At 32.9% G+C, this 25,253-nt stretch overlaps 1 protein-coding gene across 4 annotated transcripts; it reads left to right on the forward strand.

Annotated features, from left to right (window-relative positions):
- The first annotated feature begins 14,215 nt into the window (after positions 1 to 14,215).
- LOC107420689 (uncharacterized) lies at positions 14,216 to 24,647 on the forward strand. Of its 4 annotated transcripts, XM_016029710.4 has the most exons (20): positions 14,216 to 14,505; positions 14,603 to 14,658; positions 15,621 to 15,751; positions 15,840 to 16,067; positions 16,247 to 16,333; positions 16,798 to 16,887; positions 16,973 to 17,099; positions 17,633 to 17,733; positions 18,565 to 18,733; positions 18,915 to 19,036; positions 19,703 to 19,831; positions 19,961 to 20,059; positions 20,161 to 20,218; positions 20,293 to 20,368; positions 20,484 to 20,613; positions 22,029 to 22,186; positions 22,860 to 22,932; positions 23,041 to 23,235; positions 23,354 to 23,447; positions 23,553 to 24,647. In XM_016029710.4, the coding sequence occupies exons 3-20, from the start codon at positions 15,677 to 15,679 to the stop codon at positions 24,455 to 24,457; spliced, it is 2,916 nt and encodes a 971-aa protein (XP_015885196.1). In that variant the 5' UTR covers positions 14,216 to 14,505; positions 14,603 to 14,658; positions 15,621 to 15,676; the 3' UTR covers positions 24,458 to 24,647. The 4 variants fall into 4 exon arrangements, with proteins under 4 accessions (XP_015885196.1, XP_060673011.1, XP_015885194.1 ...); XM_060817028.1 differs by having other exon boundaries at positions 14,216 to 14,658; XM_016029708.4 differs by lacking the exons at positions 14,216 to 14,505; positions 14,603 to 14,658 and adding an exon at positions 14,687 to 15,019.
- Positions 24,648 to 25,253: the final 606 nt, after the last annotated feature.

A 25,253-nucleotide genomic window follows, 5' to 3' on the forward strand; every position in this document is an offset into this window, starting at 1 on the left:
TTTAGTTTCTTCAGCTATGGGTAAAACATGGTCATCAAGTAATTTAACTACCTTGTCAGCCAACAAATGGTCAAAAATTTGGTTGGCTTTGGATATGTCAAAACTGTACACTTTCTTCGATTCGAGCCGATTCTTTTTCGTATTCATGACCAATTAAGGAATCCTCTAGTTCCTTGTTGGTCTAGTTAGAGCTTTGATACGTATGGCCTAGTGGCCACTACCTCAGCAGCATCGATTGAATAAATCTCCGTATGATCTCCAAGATGAGTTTTTCCTCTGATACTATTCCCTTAAAATACTTTCGTATATGGATGCTCGAGATACTAACTCGAACAAATCATGAAACTCTGTCCCCTCAAATTTCTTCTAAAGCTTGTAGCTTAATCCGCTCTGGGCTAGCTTGATAAACTCTTTTTCTGATATATCCAAGTGACATCTGATCCTTGTTCTCTTGAACAGGGCAATAAAATTCTCCACTGATTCTCCTTCCATTTGATACAAACGAGACAAATCATCCATAGAGATCTCCAGCTCAATCCTATAGAATTGCTCATGGAATTTCTACTCTAATTCTTGACACGTATAGGTTGAGTTTGGTTGCAGGTTGATGTACCACGAGACAGCAGAACCTGTCAAAGAGTTAGCAAACAAACAGAGCTTTAAGAATTCATTGGCCGTAGCTTCTCCGTACTGGATAGTGAAGCGGCCTATGTGCTCCACAGTGGATTGATTCTCTTCACTCGAAAACAAGGTGAATTTAGGAAATCTGAATCCCCTTCGAAATTCTATCCGATCAATGGCCTTGAGGTAAGACCTTCTGTAGGATGGTCGACCAACTCTTCTGAATGTGGGGCTGATCATCTCCTGGATTATGGTCTCAACGGCCTCCTTATCCATGCCATGGCCGTTGTTCATCCAATTTCGGACATTATGCTTGTGTCTCCATGCGGGGCCATGGTAGTCAACCTGGTGGTGATGGTCTTCATTTTGGCCATACAGAAAGTTTTGGCCAAATTGTTTAGCATGCCCCCCACCATGACCTTGATTTCGGACATGTGGGAAAACATGCGGCTGAAAGTCTGCCCTTCCTCTGTTAACATTATTTGCAGCCTGAAGGGCCTGCATACCGTAAAGTGCGGCTTGAAAAGCTCACACTTATGGCCTGAAGGGCCAGTACAATTTGTTCTTCTCGGCCATTTATAATATTTTGGCCTTGGTTTTCGGTTGATCCTCCACCATGAATTGGGTTCCGAGCTGGTGGGGGAATATAAGGTTGTCGTTCTGGTATGACTATGCTCCATTCATTTCCGTTTGTTCTCGCCGAAACAGTTGGTGCATCAGATCTTAACATGTTTCCTTCAAGCACAGCTGAAAAGGCTTGCACCTGTTCTTTTTTGGCCAGTGAATGGCCTTGGCCACTCGACGAGGCTTGAGTAACCTGCAATTGTTGATACAACAAATCCATAATGCCTTCAACATTCGTTGTTGGGTCTCATGATATGTTTCCATCTTCCTTTGATCTTCCTTCAGATCTCGGGATAGCTCACGGATCGATTCCTGGGTGGACATCTTCATCAAGTCAAAAGTCTTGCCAGCTTTTTCCTCTTTGTTGTTGTTACGGGTGTTGAACTCCAGAGATCTTGATCAAGTCTGAACTATTGTCTTCAGTTGGAAATTTGTGTGGTCCCACTCGGCATGCCAAAAGATATGTTGGAACAACGTCGGAAAATTTCCAACAATCTGTCATCTCCTAAATTTGCAGACGTGCCACTTCAAACCTGTAACAGTTTAAAGAAATAAAAGAAAAAATATGCACCAATTGAATCTAACTTCTCAAATGATTGCATTGATTATTGGAGAACAAAAAAAATAATCTTACAAGGTTTGATTTACCTTAATGATTAAAGGACTTTTAACAAAATAAAATTTCAACTAGAAAACAACTAAGAACAATAAAGTAATGCTAGTAAATTCTAAAGAGAATAAACTTATTAGTATATATTTTTGTAGTCGTTTGTGGAGGTGTGTAGAGGTTTTTTTCTCAAAACCAATGATACTCCTATTTATATATGTAGAAAATTTTAAGTTGCTTCACGCGCTTCTGATATTGGACTTTTTCTTTTATTTTTCAACATATCAACTTCAAAATTTCAATTTATACATGTGACAATTATATGACCACTTAATCTCCACTCAATGTGAGATTAAAGCTTCTTAATTAATCTTTCAATAATAATATTTCAATATATTAAAATATTAATTTGGAAAATTAATAGTATGGCCCAAACAGAGTTCTACGTGCTGAACATTTTGGAAGAAAATGATAGGAACAATTGAACTGTAATAGAGCTGGATGATCTATGGATTACGCATGGTTATAAAGATACAGTTACTAATGACTACAGTTCTTTCAAGGCTGGCCGAGGAAACCTATTTTTTACATTACCCAACAAAAAAATGATATATTTTTTCGGTCACTGCCTCTACCGGTCTACCCATTGAAGAACAATTTTAGGCCCTGGTAAATCAAAAACGCTCAGGATGCCTATCCTACGGTGCACAGTGCACTTTACCAACACTCATGCCGCCACGATTGGAAATGAGTAAGGAAGTAAATATAATTTTCCAGCAAATAGCCTGATTAGACTACTTACTGGCAATTAAAAAAAAACTGAGTAGACTGTGCAATAATCAATACTCGAAATCTTTCACACTTTTTCATGTATCATAGGCATGTACTACTACAACTGTACCAAAAGGGCGTGTTTGTTTCAACGGATTGGACAGGATTGTGTCCCAATCCGGTGTTTGGAAGGAACAAATGAAGAAGCGGATAACTTAGTCGCTACAGTAAAATAATCCCCCGAGAGGAGGATTAAGCTGACCCGTCCTTCCCCTTGGGTCAAGTTTCTGTCCGGAGTTCATCGAAGGTGTTGCGGGTGTCTCTCGCGTGCCTCTGCCCAGATCAAGCTCGTGGTAGTGTTCTTCTTCTTGAATCTGTGAGTTTGCCTTCTTCTTTCTCTTCTCATTGTTTGTCTGCTTCTTCTTCTTCATGTTTCAGTTTATTTCTTTTTTATTAGATCTGCCCATATTCCTCTTTTTTGATCTGCCAGAAAAGACTTTTTCTTCTTCTTCTTCTCTGTTCTCGTTCTTCTTCTTCTTCATCTACATTGTTCTTCTTCTTCTTCGTTTTTCATTTATTTCCTTCGGGCCATATTTTTCTTCTTCGTTTGTCTTGTTCTTCGATCTGGAAATTTGTTTTTTTTTGCAATTTTATTTTCGATCTGGTAGTACAAATCTGGAGGAAAAAATGTCTTCTTCTTCGTTCTTTTCTTCGATCTGGCATTGTTTTTTTTTTTTTTGCCATTTTATTTCTTCTTCTTCTTCAATCTGGTAGGGCAAATTTGTAGACAAAATTTCTTCTTCTTCTTCTTCTTCTTCGTTCTTCTTCTCCTTCAATCTGGCATTGTTTTTTTTTTTTTTTGCCATTTTATTTCTTCTTCTTCTTCAACCTGGGAGTACAAATGTGTAGAAAAAATTTCTTATTCTTCTTCTTCTTCTTCTTCGTTCTCTGTTCTCCTTCGATTTGGCATTGTTTTTTTTTTTTTTTGCCATTTTATTTCTTCTTCTTCTTCAATCTAGGAGTATAAATGTGTAGAAAAAATTTATTCTTCTTCTTCTTCTTCGTTCTCTGTTCTCCTTCGATCTGGCATTGTTTTTTTTTTTTTTTGCCATTTTATTTCTTCTTCTTCTTCAATCTGGTAGGACAAATCTGTAGACAAAAATTCTTCTTCTTCTTCTTCTTCTTCGTTCTTCTTCTCCTTCAATCTGGCATTGTTTTTTTTTTTTTCCATTTGATTTCTTCTTTTTTTCAAAGAAAAATGGAAAATCAATCACAAAAATGCACAAATAATATTGATTTTGCTATTCATGCAGCTTAGCCTATGATTAACTGAATAACTTATTGGAGTAGTACCCAGTCCGATTAATTTGGCATTGATTAGCTATATAATTTTCCAATCAGCAATTGCTTATAACTTTTTCCTTCTTTATTTTGTTGAGTATTTAGCTTATACTTTTACAGATTTAATTAATTTGATAAGCCAAAGTTGTCAATTTTTTTGTCTTATGGCTGCGAGGTGTGAGAGGAGAGAACGGTTGCCAAAGACCATATTTTATAGTTTTATATGCATTTTTACAACTCCCTGAAAACATTCAAGAGAGCTCAGCAACCCTCTGCTGTTATGGGCTGCTTGCTCTCTTACACCAGAAACAAACATCCAATTCCCAGGTCAAACAAATCCACACCCAGTTGATCATCAATGACCTCAATTCACCTTCCATTTTGGCAAAACTAATCCAGCAATACTGCACCCTACCAGACCCACAAAGCATCCAAAACTATGCCTATTCAGTTTTCAAACACTTTGACAAACCAAACCTCTTTCTCTTCAACACTTTGATAAGATGATTGTTGGAAGATGATTGTGGAGTGAAACCAACGGATTCTACTATGGTTTGCATTCTTTCCGCAACTTCTCAGTTGGGTGTATTGGAAACTGGTGCTTGTGTTCATGGTTATATTGAGAAGACAATTCCTTTTTCAGAAAATGATGTGTTTATTGGCACGGGTCTTATCGATATGTACTTAAAATGTGGATGTCTTGACAGTGCTTTAACCATTTTTATGAGAATGGAAGATAAAATGTCTTAACTTGGACAGCAATGGCAATTGAGCTTGCCATTCATGGAAAAGGAAAAGATGGTTTGAAGCTTTTCAATGAAATGGATGCTTATGGAGTAAAACCCAATTCAGTGACTTTCACCAGTTTGCTTTCGGCTTGTTGCCATGGTGGACTTGTTGAAGAAGGCCTCCATTTTTTTTTTTTGGCCATTTTATTTCTTCTTCTTCTTCAATCTGCTAATATATATTTGTAGAAAAAATTTCTCCTTCTTCATTCTTCATCTTCGTCCTTCTTCTTCTCCTTCCATCTGCCATTGTTTTTTTTCTACAATTTTATTTCTTCTTCCATATGTACAATGCTTAGTGTACAGTCATGTCAAGTTTATACATTTGTTAATGTTGGACTTGTCCTTCTATGCGTAGGCTGTGAATGCTGATTCTGTATCGGAGTTGAGTGAACTTGGAAATCAATTAGCCAACAAAAGCCGTTATCTAAAGTTGAGGTATGCAGCTATCTACCTACAGATATGATTGTCAATGTATTTCTAACATATTTTTTTTTCTCTTTTTAACATTCATTGATTAGACTGTTCTGTTTTTTTTTTTTTATGTTATTAGTTGACTGCAATTTATCCTTTGAATGCATTGCTTTTAAATTTAATATGGAAAATAAAAATAAGTGTAGCCACATCATGCTAGAGAAACAGAGAAAGATAAAATTAGATCTAGAAATCTTTCGTTTATCTAAGATAAATACATCCTATAACATTATTATTTATATCTTAATAATCCATCCAAATAATGAAAAATTTGTATGATGTTCTAAAAAACGTATCATCCAAATGTTCTTTCATATAAAATTATTGTAAAAATTCAATTAACATTTCTTTTATTTATAATGTTCATTAATTTTTTGTTTTTTTAAAAGCATAAATATATATTTATCCCACAATTTCTAAGTATTTATATTTATAACATATGACCCCCTCCTGGGGACATTCCTAGCTCTGCTCTGCACTGGCTTCAAAGACATGGGTACCATATTTTTATATTTTTGATTCCGAAAGCAAGGTGTATGAATTATCCTTAGTGAATAATAGCAGCTGGAAAATCTGTTTTGTATTTTAAAATCTCTAGATAACATTAATGATCAAAAAACAAATGCAGATAATATAATTATAAAGTGAGGTCTGTGAGTGAATATAGTTTTCTAGCTGCATAATATACATTCTTTCACCAATGTTTTCAAACAAATCATATGGGATATGATAACCTTATATGTGAAGAATAAACTGTAGTTTCTTCCGTGGATTATGCATATATATGTTCCTTGTTTAATATGTTAGTTCTAGATCGACGCTATTTGGCCAGACAAATATTTTTTTTTTTTAGCTTGGTGACTATTAATTCTTCCACATTCGATCTAATAGCATCAATGTTAATTTTATACTAGCCATATATATTATACAACATACTGCTCCTATGATCACTTCTTTCCTTATCTCTTTCTCCCCAATCTCGGTGCTTCACATCTTTCTTCTTTCTATCCTTCTCTTTGAATTTGTCCTCCCCTTTTGAATCGAATTTGTTTTCTCCAACAGCCTCATGTGCTTCCACATGATCCCTTTCCTCGGTGGTTAAGCATTCCTTGGCATTGAAATGGGAATTTTTTTTTTTAGCCAAAAATTAAAAAAAAATTATTAGTTCTTTGATTAATGTTCATCTGTCATTTTGATTAATGTAATATATTTATTTGAATATTTAGTTGTACTCGGGATTATTACTTTTACTATAATTATTAGAAGTCTTACTAATTTTCATCCAAGATATATTTTTGTAAATTATAATTTTTTTGTACATTAAAATGTTATGTTTGTTTTGTTTTTATTTTTTTTTATTTTTTCTTTTTTGTAGTGAATATGGATCGAAGAAAATTAGATGTATTATTGATGCTTCTATAATGATAAGGCATTAGAATATTTTTGTACATGCTTTATAGTTGTCGGGTTTATGTACATGTATGTAGCAATGCGATTGAGAAATGATAGAGGTATTAGGAATCGAATAAATAGGACTGCAGAGTTGCGTTCGTCTTTTGTAACTAGTTTTTTGGACAATGATGTTAACTGTATTAGTCAACTTAGGATGGATAGGAGAACATTTGGTATTTTATGTCAGTAATTACGCCATGATAGATATGTTAAAAGAGATGGTACTGTTACATTGGAAGAGCAAGTGTGCATATTTTTGCATATAATAGCTCATCATACAAAGAACCGTACAATTATCATTAGATTCAATAGATCAGGGGAAACAGTTAGTAGATATTTCAATTCAGTGTTGAATAGAGTGTTACGTTTACATGGGACATTGTTGAGGCATCCTAAACCTGTGTCAGATAATTGTTCGGATGATAGATGGAAAATATTTAAGGTATGTTAATCAATTAGTTTGGTTACTCTATTTAATTCGTAGATATATGTGGCAATATCTTATGTAACTAATTTTGTTTGTGACATAGAATTGTTTGCGATCATTAGATGGAACTTATATTAAGGTTAATGTACCCGAAATCAATAAGCCAAAATATCGAACCAGGAAGGGTGAGATAGCCACAAATGTCTTAGGTGTATGTAACCCAAATATGGAATTTATATTTGTATTACCTGGTTTGGAAGGTTCCGCTTCAGACTCAAGAGTACTTCGAGATGCATTAAGTAGGCCAAATGGATTAAAAGTACCCACCGGTAAGAGCAATCCTTAAAGTTTATATTGTAGGGGACTAACATTACGTTATCTAATAGGAGCCATTTTTCTGTGTTAGGTTATTATTATTTAGTGGATGTTGGTTACACTAATGGTGAAGGATTTGTTGCACCATATAGGGGAACAAGATATCACCTTTCCGAATGGAGAGATGGTTGTGCACCTGTAAATCATGAAGAGTATTTCAATATGAAGCATGCATCTGCTAGAAATATAATAGAAAGATGTTTTGGGGTTCTAAAAATGCGATGGGCAATTTTAAGAAGTCCATCGTTCTATCCAATTTCAACCCAAATTAAGATAATTACTGCATGTTATTTGATACATAATCTTATTAGGAGAGAAATGGCACTTGATCCTGGAGAAGCTGAGTTTGATATGAGTAACGATGCTAACATAAGTGGGGATGAAGATATTATAGGATCAATTGGTTCTTCGGATCAATGGACTAATTGGAGAAATGAGTTAGCTAGGCATATGTTTGATGAGTGGAGAAGTCGTCGTGGTTAATAGTTGATTGTTATGATTTATATAATTTTGTAACTGTTTAATTTTATGGTGTTTGTTACATCTTTTGTATGAAGACTAAATTATATTAAATATAACATATGAGATTTTTGTTATTTGTTATTAAATTCATATTTGTTATGGTATTATTGGAATCATGGAATTTTTACATAAATAGCAATGGAAGCTGGAGGTAGCAGTAACAATAATAGGGGTGGTGACTCTAGGCGTACATGGACTCAACAAGAGGAAGAAGCTTTACTGATTATCTTAGATGAAGCTGTAGCTAGTGGGCAATGTTGTGATACAGAGTCATTTAAGCCTGGCACACTTATTATGATTGAGAGGCGACTATCTGATCTGTGTCCTAATTCGAGACTGCGAGCCAATCCACATATTGAGTCGAAGATGAGAAAGTGGAAGAAGCAATATGGTATAATATATGACATGCTGAACAAAAGTGGATTTGGATGGAATGACTCTCTTAAATGTGTGAAGGTTGACAGTGAAGAAGTTTGGCAAGCATATGTGCAGGTTTTGAATATTATTTGAAAATATATGTTAATTTCAATTTTAGTTTGTTATCTAGCATTTATTTTTTCTTAGCTAAACGTTGGCTTTTTGTATTTTAGAGTGCCCCAAGTGCAAAAGGTTGGAGAGGAAAATCTTTTCCTATTTATGAGAAGCTTGCTAATATTTTTGGGAAGGATCGGGCAACCGGACATGGAGCACAATCTCCAATTGATATGATAAATGAAATAAATCTGGACACTGCAAATGAACCAATTGATAATGTCGATTCTCCAATGTCTGTGAATCGAGGAGGTAGTGAACCATCTACACAAGTCCAAGCAAGAGGTAAACGAAAATCTAGATTGAAGGACGATGACATTGTAGCAGGGTTAGACAATGCAGCAGAGAAATTATTTGATAAATTGGCTGCAAAGTTGGAAAAATCCGAGACTTATTATCCACAATATTTAGCTATGGAGCTTGACAGGTTAGGATTTGAGGCCAGTGATAACCTCAAAATCTCTAAGGCAATGAGATCGGATCCATCGAATATAGAGGTTTTTAAGGTTATTAAAACGGATGCGGGGAAGATTGCATTTGCTCGTGACTTTTTGGATAACTAATTTAGTAAAGTAGTGGACTACATATTTCTGTTTATGTATGGGAAGATGATAATTATGAACAATTAGGTTTGAAACTTACGAACTTGTTGTATGGTGGTGGATGTTTGTTTCTAAATTTGCATGTAAGGATAATTTTATGATTATGTGTTATGTTTTAGAATATTCATATGCGCATGATTGAGTTGATTTATTGATTTTTTAATTGTATTACTATATTATATTATAATGTATTCTTATATGCAGAAATATTAAATGGCAAAGAGAAGAGTTTATGTTGTGTTTAAAGGTAGAGAACCAGGGATATATAATTCTTGGCCTGAATGTCATCAACAAGTGCAAGGATTTAGAGATAATTTATATCAAGCATATAATACAACCCAAGAAGCTGAAATTGCATATGTTGAGTATGTAGAACAACGGATGCGGAATCGTAATAACGCAAATCTAATACGAAATACCACTGCACATACACATGCTCAATTGAACAATGAATGGCGTAATGGTTTTATAGTAGGTTTTTTATTTGGATTGCTATCAACAAGTGTATTTACTTATTTGTTTTATAAGTAAATTATCCTTGTAAAATCCAATATATTTATATTTATATAGTACTTGTTATTTGAATTGCTATATGTGAAATCTTTATACATATACGTATAATTTGGATATGGATATTCTTATATTATCAACAAGTTCTTAATTACATATACTGTTAATTATTTCTTTATTTGTGAATAATTGTTATTTATGATTTACCATACTAAAATTTTATTTTTATTGGTTTTGGAAACAATATATTTATGTAATTTATGGGTTCAAAAAATATTCAATTGTCTTATGCATACCATTAAAATATATTTATTTTTAATTAATTGTTATTTATGGCATACTATGTTTTAAGTTAATTTTAAGCTATTTCTAAAGTTATATATTAATATTATTTGTGGGTGTATACAACAAATTTTGTATATTTTGCATATATATATAAATATATAAATATATAAATGTACAACTTTAATTAGATGTAATAATTTTTTTTATATAAATTTAACTTTTAAAATTTTTATTTTTTTGAAATTAAAAATATAATTATAAAATAGTCCTATCCAGTCCGATTCGGTACCAAATATGGTACAATTAGTCCATCATTCAGTCTGAAATTATGCCAAACATAGTACTGTATTAATTATCCTGTCCGATCCTATCCGATTCTGTTCGATCCTGTCCGATCCGAATCTATCCGGTGTACCAAACGCCTCCCAAATATTGCATGAACATGCCTCATCATGTCCAGCCAAATATGCCGTGATTGATTTCCTCCTTACCCTTTTTGGCACCGGCACATCCAATCTTGTGCAGTGAGGATGGGATGGTGGCCCTTCACCGCAGCTTTTCTACTTGTACAATCAGCGAATGTTTTGTTTTGCATAATTTCCCAAGATTATTGAATTTATTAGTGTAAAAAATATACTCGTAGTCTTAATTTGATTTTTCATTTTTTCTTTTTCCATTTTGGTATTTGAATTTTAGTTTGAGATATTTTAATTGTATAATCAAAAAGACTTTTCCAATTTCTTAACTTTCTAAATTATCCTTTTACATTTTTTTTTTAAAAATTTATTTTTATTACATAAAAGTCATATCTCCACCATATCTGGAACGGCCAGCAACGTGCCATGGAAATAGGTTCCCAAAAATCGGTCGGTGGTCAGCTATTTCGTCCTCTGACAAAGAAGTCTCAAAGGATTTAAAAAGGAAAAAAAAATAATAATAAAAGTTTTAAATAATTTTATGTTTGATTTAAATACAATTTCATTTTTATAGTTTCAAAAGTATTATTTAATGTTTTTTAGATTTTAAATATTTTTTTATTATTTTATTCACATTTTTTTTAAGAAGGTTTTTTTTACACCTGTTATAAAGATGTTAATTTTAAATTTAGAAAAAATATTCCTTTTATCTTGGGGTTCTCATTCCACAATAACAAACCATCAACAGTGGGAAGGATAGGATTGCCAAATGCATGCAACAGTACTTCAATGACTAAGAATGTATGCAACATATAGGTGTTACGTGACAAAAAATAAAAGATTAATTACATTGGACATTTTCAAATTTTTTTTTTAATTATAATCGATATCTTCAATGTTTTCATAATTACATTGTATATCTTCGAGTTAATCTTCAATTACAGCCAGATACTTTTATGTTTCCATAATTACATTGCACATTCTTGAAGTTTTTCTCTTAATTACAACCGGGTACCTTCATGTTTCCATAATTACATTCGTCTTCCTTTTGATAAAACTTTATCTATAAAAATGTACTCTCTCTATTATGTGGCAATTAAAATTTTATTAATTGTCCTTTGTATATATTAATTAAATGTGGATTTTGATTGAATTGAAAAATAAAATTTTTTAATTTGAAAAGATTGAAGCCAACGGATAGTAAGTACAAGAATAACTAGGTCAACCTTGTGACATTATATATTTTTATAAATTATGTCTTTCCTGGTGATTCTAGTTTGTAGCTGTTTTCTTTTCCTTAATTTTTTTTCTTAATTTTCTTTTTTGCTTGGTAAAACTGGTTATATATTATATTAAATATCGTAAAGTGCAAGAAACATTTTTAAAATTTTATAGTCATGGATAGCCTACATAACTTTTAACGGTTACATAAAGAAAAAAAAAACTTTATATATATGTACAATTAAAGATCTTAGTCCTAAAATCCCACATCCATTTATTGTAAAATACATCCCAGTCTTATTTTTTCATATTTGACTAACTTCCTAAAAATTTTCTATGAACAATTCCAAAGAATGACCCAAATTTGGCCAAATAGGAGTGGCCAAACTTGTTTGGCCATTCATTTTCAAAAACAAGTTTTGAAAACATATTTTTTTTAAAAAAAAAAAACAAAAATTAGAAAACATGAAAATTATGTTTTAAGCATTCCAAAAGGTGCCGTTAAAAATTGGTAGTTATTCTTATACTTATTATCCTTTGGGCTTCAACCTTTTCAAATTAAAAAATTTTATTTTTCAAATCAATCAAAATCCATGTATAATTAATATATACAAGGGATAATTAATAAAATTTTAACTGCCACATAAGAGAGTGAGTATATTTTTATGAATGAAGTTTTATCATAAGGGAGGCGGATGTAATTATGGAAACATGAAAGTATCGGTTGTAGTTAAGGAAAAAACCTTAAGGGTGTGCAATATAATTATGGAAACATAAAGGTATCCGGTTGTAATTAAGAGAATCCTAGAAGATGTGCAATATAATTATAAAAATATTGAAGGTACCTAGTTGTAATTAAGAAAAATCTCAAAGGTGTCCAGTATAATTAACCCAAAAATAAATATAAGAAGAAGAAAAAAAAAAAAAAAAAAAAAAAAAACAACAACAACAACAAAAAAGAAGTCGCCACCACAAGCAAAACCACCAACGCCTTGCTTCAACATTCTGTCGTCATTTTGGCTAGCGGCTGCTGAAGAAAAGAAAACCGTAACTTAATGTTTGAATAAGAAAGGAGGAAAAAAAAAAAAGGATGTTTTGGAAAATTTAATATTTATAAAATTGTATATAGAGTTACTTTTGATTGAAAAAAAATTTTCTCTTGTCCTTTCTAGAATTTTGAAACGTATGGTATATTTGATACGATATGGAAGAGTTTTATAAAATTGTCTAACATTGTATTTTTGTTGTTTCCTTACAATGAGTATATCAGATACTTCAAATTTGTTAAAAATTGATCAAAACGTACTAAAATAATGAAATTTTAGGATTAAAGTGCCCAAAATGAAGATTTAAAGACTAAACTGCAATTATGAACATAATTCAGTAAGTAGCAGATCAATAAAAACCCTAATTCCTAGTGAAATAAAGCTGGTTTAGCCTGGAAATGAAGTAAAATAAGATTTTACTGATTAAATTAATAATTTTTCTCAAAAGAAAAAAAAAAAAAGAAAAAGAAACAATAGTTAATGAATTACCACTCTTTTACTAAAATAATGAATTACCATATAACTAATTAATTCCAAGTAGGTGAATTGTCGCCCCTCTCTAAAGTCATCAATTACCCAAATAATAGTTTTGGGTCCAATCTCAACTTCTCAAGTGTCCTTGACCTCATTTCATCTCTTGTGCCAACTTAATATAATTGTCTGGCATAAGTTCAAAATTTGAGTTTATAAAAGAAGTAAAAAAAAAAAATTAATTTTTATTATCACTAGTAGGCATTGTTAATAGGATTCATATGTTTGTATAGTAATTTAATTTGCTATCCATTTTTGGTTTTTATAAATCCATTTAATAGTAAATAAATAAATCTATTTAATTATTTGTATAGGCATATATTTTAAATATATATATATATATATATATATATGTATTCTGTTAGACCTTCCCAATCACTATAAGGAGCCTGATAAACAGTACAATTCAAAAACTATAGAAGAGTTTCATGTTGAATTGTAGTATTGTAAAATTATTTTTATAGTGTTATTATCAAACCCATTTTGGTTGAACAAATTAGGTTCACATATCCTCAATCAAGAAATTTCAAGACTTTTTCTGTGTCTACTCATTGTTGGTTTGTAGAATGACTTTTGAGTCAATATCAACCACATATTGTTTGAATCAATTACGCGCTTTCTTAACCACCATGCATTTCTTATAACACTTCTTTACCAAAAAAAAAAAAACAGAAAAAAGAAAAAAAGGCATTTCCGAACACTTTCCCCTTCCTTTCCTTTATAATTTCTTCATTAAATTATTGCTCTCTTCCTTTAGGCTTTACCTACCAGTTATTTGTTTACCAAATTCCTAAACATAAAATATATTGTAATTGTAATTCTTTTACCAAAAAAAATATAGATATATATATATATATTGTAATTCAATATTCCTAATTTAAAAATTAAAAAAAAATTGATTAAGAGACCATCAATTTTCATAAATTTACATAGATAATTACTAGGAGTATAATTAGAAGAGCCAAAAGAAATATGATACATTTTCCAGAGAATCAAACGTGTAGTTCTTTTTTCCTTCTTTTTTTTTTTTTTTTTTGGGAGAACCAAAGGTGTAGTTGATTCCAAGGGTCACATAAATAAAAAAAAAAAAAAATTTTTTTGGGGAAATAAACGGTCGACATAGTACTTATTTATAAATTATGACCAAAATATTTAATTTTTCAACTGGAAACCAAAATTGTTCAAAAATTCAAACGCAACCACCAACGATCAAAGAAATCTCAGACCCAGTTCCCATATATATATATATATTTTTTGACAATTCCGGTGTTGAAATAATTGGAAGAGTATAGCCGCTCGTTTTGAGTCACGCCCTGAGAATACTTTTAACGGCTAGATTCCTCTCATTTTCCAATCCAACGGCTGTAATTTCTACTCTACAATTTGCGAAAAGATAAAAAAAAAAAAAAATTTCTGATACTTTTTGTTCGATTATTTATTTATTTTTTTGGCTTTTTTTAGGGTTTTGTTGTGGGGAAACAAAACAGTAATCTTGCCCTGTGGTAGATAGTTGACGCGTAAGTCTTCGTCAATCTGTCAATCTAATTTTTGATGGCGTATCTTTCTCTGATGGGACCGGTCGAGGAGCAAAAAAATGTTTTTTTTTTTCTTTTGTTTTTTTTTTTTTGACCGGAAAAAGAGCCCCAAAAAAATAAAAAAATATTGTTCAGCCATTGAGGAAGGAAAACGATATCGGAATCCAACCGTGTCGAAAATTCGTTTCGTATTTATTCGTTGCTTTCTTTGTAATCCAAATTTTACTTATTTTCACTTTCGGAGCTTTAACGCTTTCTTTTTCATTTCAACCTTCGTTTCAATCTGCAACTGTCGGGAACCTTCGGCACCATCCGGTTTTTTGGATCATTCGGAGCACTACAGGTTCATTATTATTAATTCCGTTATTTATCTTTTGAATCGGAATTTTCGAATGAACTCATCATTCTGAGAATGTATTTTCTTTTTCGGATATGTCGGTTGAAACTATTTATTGTTTTTGGTTAATTTGATGCCAAATTTTGTTGAAATTCTGTAGGTCCTCCTTGAGCAACTTATTTTGATTTAATATTTTAGTTTCCCTGCTATGTATTATAATTTGATTGTTTTGAATTCGAGTGCAATTGAATTTGGAAAAAAAAAAAAAAAAAGATTGTTATGCTAATTGATTATTACCAGTAATCCTTGATATTTCAGAGAATGCATCATGTAGCTATAATGCAGTTGCTCTTATTATTATTTTTTCCCTTTTTTTTTTTTTTTTGGATTTTATTCGATTGATGTGTATGTAGGTGATTATATGGCGGGGATAATATGTATAATATGTATTTTCTGATATTATTTTTCCTTTTTTCTTTTTTGGAAGTCATTCACTTCATTTTGGTTTTCTAGTTCTCATTTATAACTGATAATGTTCGTGCTGATATTTTTTGGACCAATTTTTCTAATAATTGTATTGAAAGTCTATCTCTTTTTCCTTTTACAGTGAACATCTGCTAAGTTATTCTACTCAAGGGTCAATTTTGTTACTAGTCTTCTCTGATGGCCTGGGGAAACATCTGCAGAAGACGCATGAAAGTATTCGCAGTGGCTATAATAATATACCTAGATTACAAGGTAAATAGATACTTATTGCTTCTCATTTTTTAATTAGATTTGCTTCTTACTTGTAAATAGTATTTTCATATTTCCTTTTTAACTGAAGGCTATACAACAAAGAGAGAAATGGACCAGCAAATCAAAAAGAGCTGCTTTATGGGAGAGGGCACACGAGCGCAATGCTAAACGTGTTCTCAACTTGATTGTAGAGTTGGAAGGTTTGTGGGTAAAGCTTGGGCAATACCTGTCAACACGCGCTGATGTGCTTCCTCAGGCTTATATAGACCTTCTCAGGCAGTTGCAGGATTCTCTTCCTCCTCGTCCTTTGCAAGAGGTTATCTTTTCCGGTTTCAAATATTTAAAAATCAATATGAAATAGTAACAGCAATGTAATTTTTCTTGTAGTATCTGATTTGTCCAACCTCTACATTCATAAAAGGATTGGAATATTCTTGGCATGAAAAGAACTTACATGTACTTAATTGCTTAACTGGAATATTCTTTTTTGGATAGGTTTGTCGGAATATAGAGAAAGAGTTGGGCAAGCCAATGACTGATATGTTCTCAGATTTTGTGAAAATTCCTCTTGCAACTGCATCAGTAAGTTTTCAAACTTTGTCCAGCAGAGCAAAAAATATATTGGCACTTGTGTTTATGGCATTGTTGATTTGTTACGTCCTTGATGCAGACCAAGGCCAAGTTTATTTAGCTTATTTTCTTTTGCTTCTAAATGATGGCCCAGCAAATTTGCTAGCCCAGTAGAGTCTAGCTTTTTATTTTGTTTCCTTGAGTGCTTTCCAAGTATTAGCATTGTGTCGTTACCTCTGGTGAAGTCAGCACCCAACATTCATGTGGAGAGTGTGTTAAAAGATTGATCTGAGGTCATTTTGAGTTTTTAGCTTGAATTTTCCAGACTTGTCAAGATGTTTTCTTTGTATTTTTCTTTCCTTCCAATGAACTACAGAAGTGAGGCTTGAATACCTCACAATTCCTTGGGTTTCTACACCAGTCCTCCTCAGCATACTACAAATAAATGCATTCTAAACTAGCTTCTTTCTATGTAGATAGCACAAGTACATCGAGCAACTCTGCTTAATGGCCAGGAGGTAGTAGTTAAAGTCCAACACGAGGGCATCAAGGCAGTCATATTGGAGGTTTGCATGCTCTGGCTCTATACTTGTTGGGATGGAAAAGTAATTTGAGATTGCTATTCGACTTTGGCATGCTATCTTTTTACAGGATTTGAAGAATGCAAAGTCAATTGTCGACTGGATAGCTTGGGCAGAGCCTCAGTATAATTTTAATCCAATGATAGATGAATGGTGCAAAGAAGCTCCTAAAGAACTTGACTTCAATCATGAAGCTGGTATGCTCAGTCCTGATGATTTAGTCACTGAAAACACTATCAGTAGTTCCTTGCGATTACAAGGGAAAAATGTTTGTCAACTGTTTTAAAAATGTGTGATAATAAGATCATTTCTAAATTTGCTTCAGATTGTCAAATTTATGGTACCAAAAATTCACTTTTTATAATATATAAATGTACATGTATGTATGCTTGTGTGCATTTATGTAGATATGTCCTGTGTTGTGATGGCTGTATACTCGTATATTTGCATATAAGTAAATGTGTACATGGTTTATTGTTTGACTGTAAAAGTTCCAATGAACATTTTGATTGATGGATGCCTTCAAAGTTTATGCTCATTCCAAATGGACTGACTGTACAATACAATTACAATTGGTTTCATGTTAGCATACTCCTAGATCTTGTCTTATTAGTGAAATTTTTTATTATTTCTGTTCAGGTTTTGGTTTTCATCTTGTTACTAAATTTACAAGATAATGCACACAATTTTACAATGTCTTATCGATTTACCCTTTTCTTTGTTTCTGTAGAAAATACTAGAACAGTGTCTAAAAACCTTGGCTGCAAGACGAAAGATGATGGTAACGTGAATACAAATCGAGTGGATGTTTTGATTCCAGATGTTATTCAGGTACTACCTGCCTCATCTTTCTTATGTCATAGAAATCCAAGCAGAATGGCATATGAGTTAGAACTTAGAACAGTGTTATTAAATCTAGGGTTATGTATTTCTAATTGTTTATATTTTTCTCAAGAGACTAATCCATCTCAACCTTAGAAGACTATTTAGTAAAACAGAGAGGTCTTATAAGTCATTTGGATAAGAGGATTTAGATAGCAGAATATGAAATTACTTTGAAATGGAGTGGGAAATCACTTAGCAAAAGATACATATGTGTGCGTGTGGGTATGATTAAAAAAAAAGAGCAAGTGAAAGAAACCAAAAATTTTGCTGATTTTACAAGAGCAACCTCATATTGAAATTTAAGCTGGCTCTGGTGGTGGTATTAATGTTACAGTGGCTCTGGTACTGGCGACTTTATACTGACACTTATTAAAGTCTACATTCATAATATAATCTTTTTAAAATTTGACATGTTCTCATGTGAAGTTCAGCCACTTTACTGTCAACTTTACCGATATTCTGCCATTGGAAAGAAATCTGCTCAGCAATATCTATTGAATGTACTCAACTTTTGGCTTCAGCTATTCTATTCCTTTCCCTAGCTCTTAAGGTGCCCCCTTGAATTGAAATATCTGAGTCTTTTCTTATCATATCTGACGTTCTTGATAGATATCAAGTGTTAGAGAGGGCCTCCTATAATTGCGATATTTTGGTAAATCTATTCTAGTAATTTACCTGATTGATGCTTAGGTTCTATTTTATCTTGTTTTTAAGGAATAGATGATGCTGTATATGCTTGCTCATGTAATTTACTCAAAGATGTTACATCAATTACAGTCAACAGAAAAAGTCCTCATTTTAGAGTATATGGATGGCATTCGGTTGAATGACTCTGAATCACTGGAAGCTTTTGCGATTGACAAACAAAAGATTATTGAAGAAATTACACGTGCATATGCTCACCAAATCTATATTGATGGTTTCTTCAATGGTGATCCTCATCCTGGTATTCTCTCTTTCTCTCCACCCCCCCTCTTTCTCTTTTTTATTCCCTTCCACTGGAAGTTGTGTTTCAAACAGGCAAAGCATTTGTGGGGTTGCATGTTTTCATTTTAATTGGGTTATAGAATGGTTTTAAGATACAAAGTTCCACTTTCAAAACTGGTATCTCGGGTTCTGTGATGCAGGAAATTTTCTAGTGAGCAAGGAACCTCCGCATCGTCCAATTTTACTTGATTTTGGGCTTACAAAAGGACTGTCGAGGTCTATGAAACAGGCTCTAGCAAAGATGTTTCTGGCATCTGCTGAGGTCTGTAAAAACTATTCTCATGGTTTTGTATAGATAGGCTCTAACAATTTTTTTTTTTAAATTTTTTTTTTTTCCCCTAGATGGTTCGATTTGATGAAAGAATTTATTTACTGTTCACCTTTGTTTTGATTTTCTAAGGTTGGTTTCTGAGGCATTAAATGATAATGCTGTAGTTTTTATCATTGCATACTCTTTATTGGATAATACTATGTACTTTGTTTCTTTTTATTTCCTTTTCAGAAAGAATAGAACTAGGTTTATCATCTACTACAATAATAGATGAGTTTAAACGTGCACAATAAAGTAGTTGAAAGCATTGTATTTATAGCTGGAAAGATTTTTTTTTTTTTGACTTGTATCATTGATTATAGAGTCAACTAGTGATGTGCTGAATCTTTTGGGAATTTTTCATTCTTATTTCTGATTCTTGTCTGATTTATCTAAAATGAAAGTTCCATACTTATATTTACCCAGTCAGATAATAATAGATAGTTGAGGTGCATAAACCTTTGAAAAACTACATGTCCTTTAATCCTTTTCGTTCATCTAAAGTGAGACTTCCATGGTTGAAATTGCATAACCAGTTCCACTTCACTGCTAACCTTTTTCGTTTAAGATTGCCTCAAATTATGAAATATCTGTGATACCTTTTTTCTTCCTTCACAGGGGGACCATGTAGCTCTTTTGTCTGCTTTCGCAGAAATGGGACTTAAGCTGCGCCTGGACATGCCAGAGCAGGCAATGGATGTAACAACTGTATTCTTTCGTAATTCAACATCTGCAAAGGAGGCTTTGGTGAGTATACTGTTGACCTTTTGTGATAATTCTTCACTTCTGATTTGTCTGATTATTTTCTTTCCCAACCTGTTGAGGTCTGTATTCTTCTGGTTTGTTCTTATTACTTAATCTGTGGTTGCTTTTAAGGAAACAATGAAAGCTTTGGCTGAGAATCGAAACAAAAACTTGAAGATTATACAAGAGAAGATGAAATTCACCCAAAAAGAGGTTAAACGCTTTAATCCTGTAAGTTCATGCATACTCTCCTCCTATCCATTAATTTTCCTCTAATATATTAATTGACTATTTTCATCCGTAGTTTATGTAGTAATTACTTCTTTTTTCAGGTTGATGCATTTCCTGGTGATATTGTGATTTTTACACGGGTCCTTAATCTTCTTAGAGGTATATTTTGGTTTTCTATTTCATATGAATTTTAAACGATTTTGCCTTACCAATTTGTTGTTACATGGATGTAGGGCTTTCTTCGACAATGAATGTTCGCATAGTATATCTTGATATCATGAGACCATTTGCCGAATCTGTTCTGCAGGGGTGAGCGTCTCCTAATCCTCGTCTTTCTAAATTTTGTTATTATGTTTCTGTTTTTATTTTTTTATTTTTTATTTTTTTTATTTTTTTATCTGATTGAACTGAAATAACTTATCAGGAGCATTAATAAGGGACCAATGGTTAATGATCAGTGGATATATGACACACCTGTCCTCTCTGAGGTGGAGGCCAAGCTGAGGAAACTTCTAGTTGAGCTAGGGAATAACAACAAAATACTTGGAATCCAGGTGTGCACCTTTATGAAGATATTTTCTTTCTGTTTGTGAAGGACATAGCAAATAGTTTTTACCTGATTTTATTCTCTTGCATGTGCCAACTTTACAGCTCTTAGTTCTATTTTAATGAACATTGTATTTGCTTTGACTGTTGATTCTCTATTTTACTCAATAGGTTGAAATTAGTTATACTTCATTCATAGTTATTCTGATGGTTTTTAGATTGTAATCTCATGAAATATTTTCCTTATCATTTGGTTATTTTCCATTATTAAGTTAACAAGTGTATCTAATTTAGTTGGAAAAAGAAAAAAAAAAAAACACGTAATGAGGGTAATGGCTAACCTCATCATTTTTTGTATATTTTCTCATATATTCAATTAATGGGAAGCCTTCTATTTATTCCAACTTTTTATGGATGAATTTGTAGGATTATATCAAGAAGTAGATATATGATATATGTTAATTTAACAATCTACCTGTTCCCTTTCTCCTGAATGAATAATTTCTGGATAAGAAGAAAAGAAATTAGTCTTTTTAAGTTCTTTGGATTTTAATTTTATAGATAGATCCTGAGGTGGGTGGAAAGGACAGTTTTACTTTTGCATGAACCATGTTTATATATTACACTGGGAGGCTGTGAAAAGCTAGTATAGTAAGATGAGCAATGTTTACATATTACATTGGGAGGCTGTGAAAAGCTAGTATAGTAAGAAGATTAGAATTTCCTTAGGCCCTGTTTGGGAAGTGTCAAAGTTGAGAGGGAAAATGATTCTCGGGATTTAGTTTCTTCGGATTTAGTTTCCTGAAAATTAATTTTTCTCTTGGTTTGTTTGGTAAGTAATAGAAAAATTGGGATTTATAAGTAATTAAATTTAACGTTGTATAATAAATTAAGGGTAAATATGTATTTTAAAAAAACTTCAAAACTATTTTCTCTGGAATTCTCAAAATGACACCTATATATGTGGGAACAATTTTCTCACATATTTTCCTACATTGGTGGGAATCTAATTCCCTGGATCCATACTTTTTCACTTTACAATAAATATCCAAACAAAAGAAAGTTATCACTTTCCTAGGAGAATTAAATTCCTACTAACTTTATGTCTATCCAAACATGCCATTATCTGAATCTCAGAATAGGGGGGCCAAACATAACAGGTAAAAAAAATAATGTGATAAAATCAACACGAGCGGTTGTTTCTGTAAACATTACAACTTTAGTCAGTTCATAAAACTAGTACAATTACGTTTTCAGACCAGTAGGTATCTATTTTCAACTTTGTTGGTTTTAAATTTGTTTATTCCAAATGCTTGCGAAGGAAAGGGATTTTACTTCATTGGACTAGTAAAATGATTGTTTTCTATTGTTTGTCTCTATCTCTCAATGGTAGTTTTGATCAAAATCTCAAAATCTTTTAAAGGTATGCGCCTACAAAGATGGAAAGGTTATTATTGACACTGCTGCTGGAGTGCTTGGTAAATATGATCCCCGTCCAGTTCAGCCAGATAGCCTATTTCCAGTTTTCTCTGTAACAAAGGGTGTCACGGCAGGAATGCTGCATTGGCTGGTTGACAATGGGTGCGTATAATAGTGTATTTCTGTGTTTTCAAAATCTTCTTGTGGTACTATGATTTGAAGGTCACGGGAGCATTTTTCTCTTGGATATTGATCTCCCAGACGCTTATGTTCTACCTGTTTCTAGGGCATTTTAGGGGTACCATGACTGAGATTTTCAATATTCTCAAATTGATCTGACAATAAATTCTGTTTGTGAAACTTTAGGATATCTGATCATTTCATCAACCCAGAATAAATCCCTTTAAAATCATCACCTTTGGCATATGTTGTGAAGATGCTAAATTCATGCAATGGAAGAATTCTCAACACTAGTACTTCTTTAGTGAAGATTTTAATACCCATTATGGTTTTTAATTTTTTATTCCCCCCCAAAAAAAAAAAAAAACAAACAATGTAATCTTTATTCTTTTAGACACCTTTTTAGTGTTTTCAAGAAAATGTTGTAATTTCTTTTGTTTTAAAATTTTTTAAAAAATATTCAAATCCAATGGGGGTAAGTCTTTTGACATTATCTTACAATTAATTAATAAAATATCCCAATAATAGAAAGCTTTCGAAGTGGATGGCACTCTTAATGTTTATCGAAACTATCTTTTGTGCTTTCATACCAATAAATGGTATCTGAATGTTTAAATTTTATTGATATCAAAATTTTGAATACTTTATTCTGCAGAAAGTTGAAGCTCGACGAAAATATTGCAAATATATGGCCCGAATTCGGATCAAATGGAAAGGATCTTATAAAGGTTTAGTTTTCTGTTCTACAGACCTGATTATTTACTCCTATATTCTCTAAAGTTGTTAATTATATATAGTATTTCTATGATTTATCATCTTTCTTTTCTCCTTATTAGGTCCATCATGTGCTTAACCATACATCTGGTCTGCACAATGCCATGGCAGATGTTGTTAAAGAAAACCCACTTCTGCTGTCTGACTGGGATGAATGTCTGAATAACATTGCAATGTCAGTACCCGAGACTGAACCTGGACAGGTCCAGTTGTATCACTATCTATCTTTTGGCTGGCTCTGTGGTGGAATTATTGAGGTAAAATTGCATGGTATATTAGTATAAGTCGGATTTATGTCAAACTATCATGACCATGTCTTAAACTTCGATTGGTCTCATATTTCAAGTGTTGTAATTATCTCTTTGGATTCAACAGCATGCATCTGGGAAAAAGTTTCAGGAGATTCTTGAAGAAGCATTGATTCACCCCCTCCAAATTGAAGGCGAGCTATACATTGGAATTCCACCAGGCAAGTGTGTTGAATTTTTTGCTTTACACAATGATCATTTCTCTAATCATAGCATGTATAGTTCAGCTGTTAACAATAAAGTTGGGTTTTGTTGTTTCTTTCCAGGGGTAGAATCTCGACTTGCAGCCCTCACATTGGACATAGATGATCTGAGCAAGCTCTCTGAGCTGAGCAGTCGGACTGACCTGCCCTCTACCTTCCAGTCAGGCAACATTTCTCAAGTTGTAACAACACTACCTGCTATCTTCAACATGCTTAACACTCGTCGTGCTATCATACCTGCCGCTAACGGACATTGCTCGGCTCGTGCACTTGCACGTTATTATGCAGCCCTAGTTGATGGCGGTGTGGTTCCACCTCCGCATCCCTCTTCCTCAAAACCTCTGCTTGGTAGCCACCCTCACATCCCTAAATTTTCATCCGAAAAACCACCCAAAAAGCAAAAATGTAGCAAAAATAAAGAAGTAGTTGCTGTCTCAAAGTTTAAAAACAAACGCTACGATCAAAATCAAAATCATGGTAAAGATGTTGAAATTGGTAATCATAGTAGAGACATAAGCACCGATAGTTTAAGTAGGCTTGTTGACGATGCTAGCACTAGCAATAGTAGAAATGACTCTATCATAAGTGATAACACCCTAAGTAATTGTGGTGGTAAGATGTTTAGTAACCCTAGAATTCATGATGCTTTTATGGGTGTGGGTGAATGTGGGAATTTAGCATTGCCAGATGGGAGATTTGGATTAGGTTTTAGGAATTACTTTTCGAAGGAGGGTTCTATTATTGGATTTGGACACTCTGGAATGGGTGGATCAACTGGATTTTGTGATATAGAAAATAGGTTTGCTATTTCTGTGACCTTGAACAAAATGTCATTGGGTGCTGTTACCGCCAGTGTCATTCATTTGGTTTGTTCCGAGTTGAATATTCCAGTTCCAGAGGAATATTTGAGACTTAAAGAGATGGGTTCTGATGCACAATTAAGTTTAGGTAGACCTTTGATAAATTGATAATGGAAAAAGGAAAGTTGCCTTTGATTTATGGATCGAATATATTTATATTGTAATAATTTCTTTTGTATCATAGCTTATACAGGAATATCTATATGTACTAGTAAAATATATTCATTTCAAATATGTCCCAACTTTGGTCGTAGAATGTGTTAGAAATTTCTTGGATATCAAATTTAGTTGCCAAGTATATGTGCCTCTATGTATACTCATATGATGTATAAAATTTTCCAGATTCGAATTTGGTTTAAAAATCAACTGAGAAAAATTATTTTAAACATTTTTGTCTACTCATTGTATATATAGAGTATCTGTTTCAAAAGTATTACCAAAATACCCTCTTCTTAATTGGCAATGCCACAATTGCTCTGTCGTTTGTAAAGATGTAACCCAAATAGTTTCGCATCGTCACCATGAACAATATCACCGTGACTCCCGTCAATACGCTGCACGATGATGAAACCGGCGACAACGTTTTCGCTTTGCTCGGTTTGTTGGTTCGTAGCTCGTTTCCGACCTTTGTTGACCCCGCTTGGTGTAGAGCGAAAAGGATTTGGCATGCGAGGGCTGTTTCCTATATGAGAATTCCCATGGTGGCTACTGCCTCTGTAGTGTTTTTTTAAGAAAGCTTGAGAGAAGTATTATCAGTTTGTACCACCATCACTCCAAGCAAACACAGACACAACTTGGTACCGCTAGGCAGAGATTGGGTTTCTTCCATTAGCTAAAGCAGTAACGGAGTGACCAAGCCTAACATGGCCTTTTGTAAATGCTGGAAAAACAGATGTAGAGCAAA

Source organism: Ziziphus jujuba, chromosome 5 (assembly GCF_031755915.1).
Source record: "Ziziphus jujuba cultivar Dongzao chromosome 5, ASM3175591v1".
NCBI lineage: Eukaryota > Viridiplantae > Streptophyta > Magnoliopsida > Rosales > Rhamnaceae > Ziziphus > Ziziphus jujuba.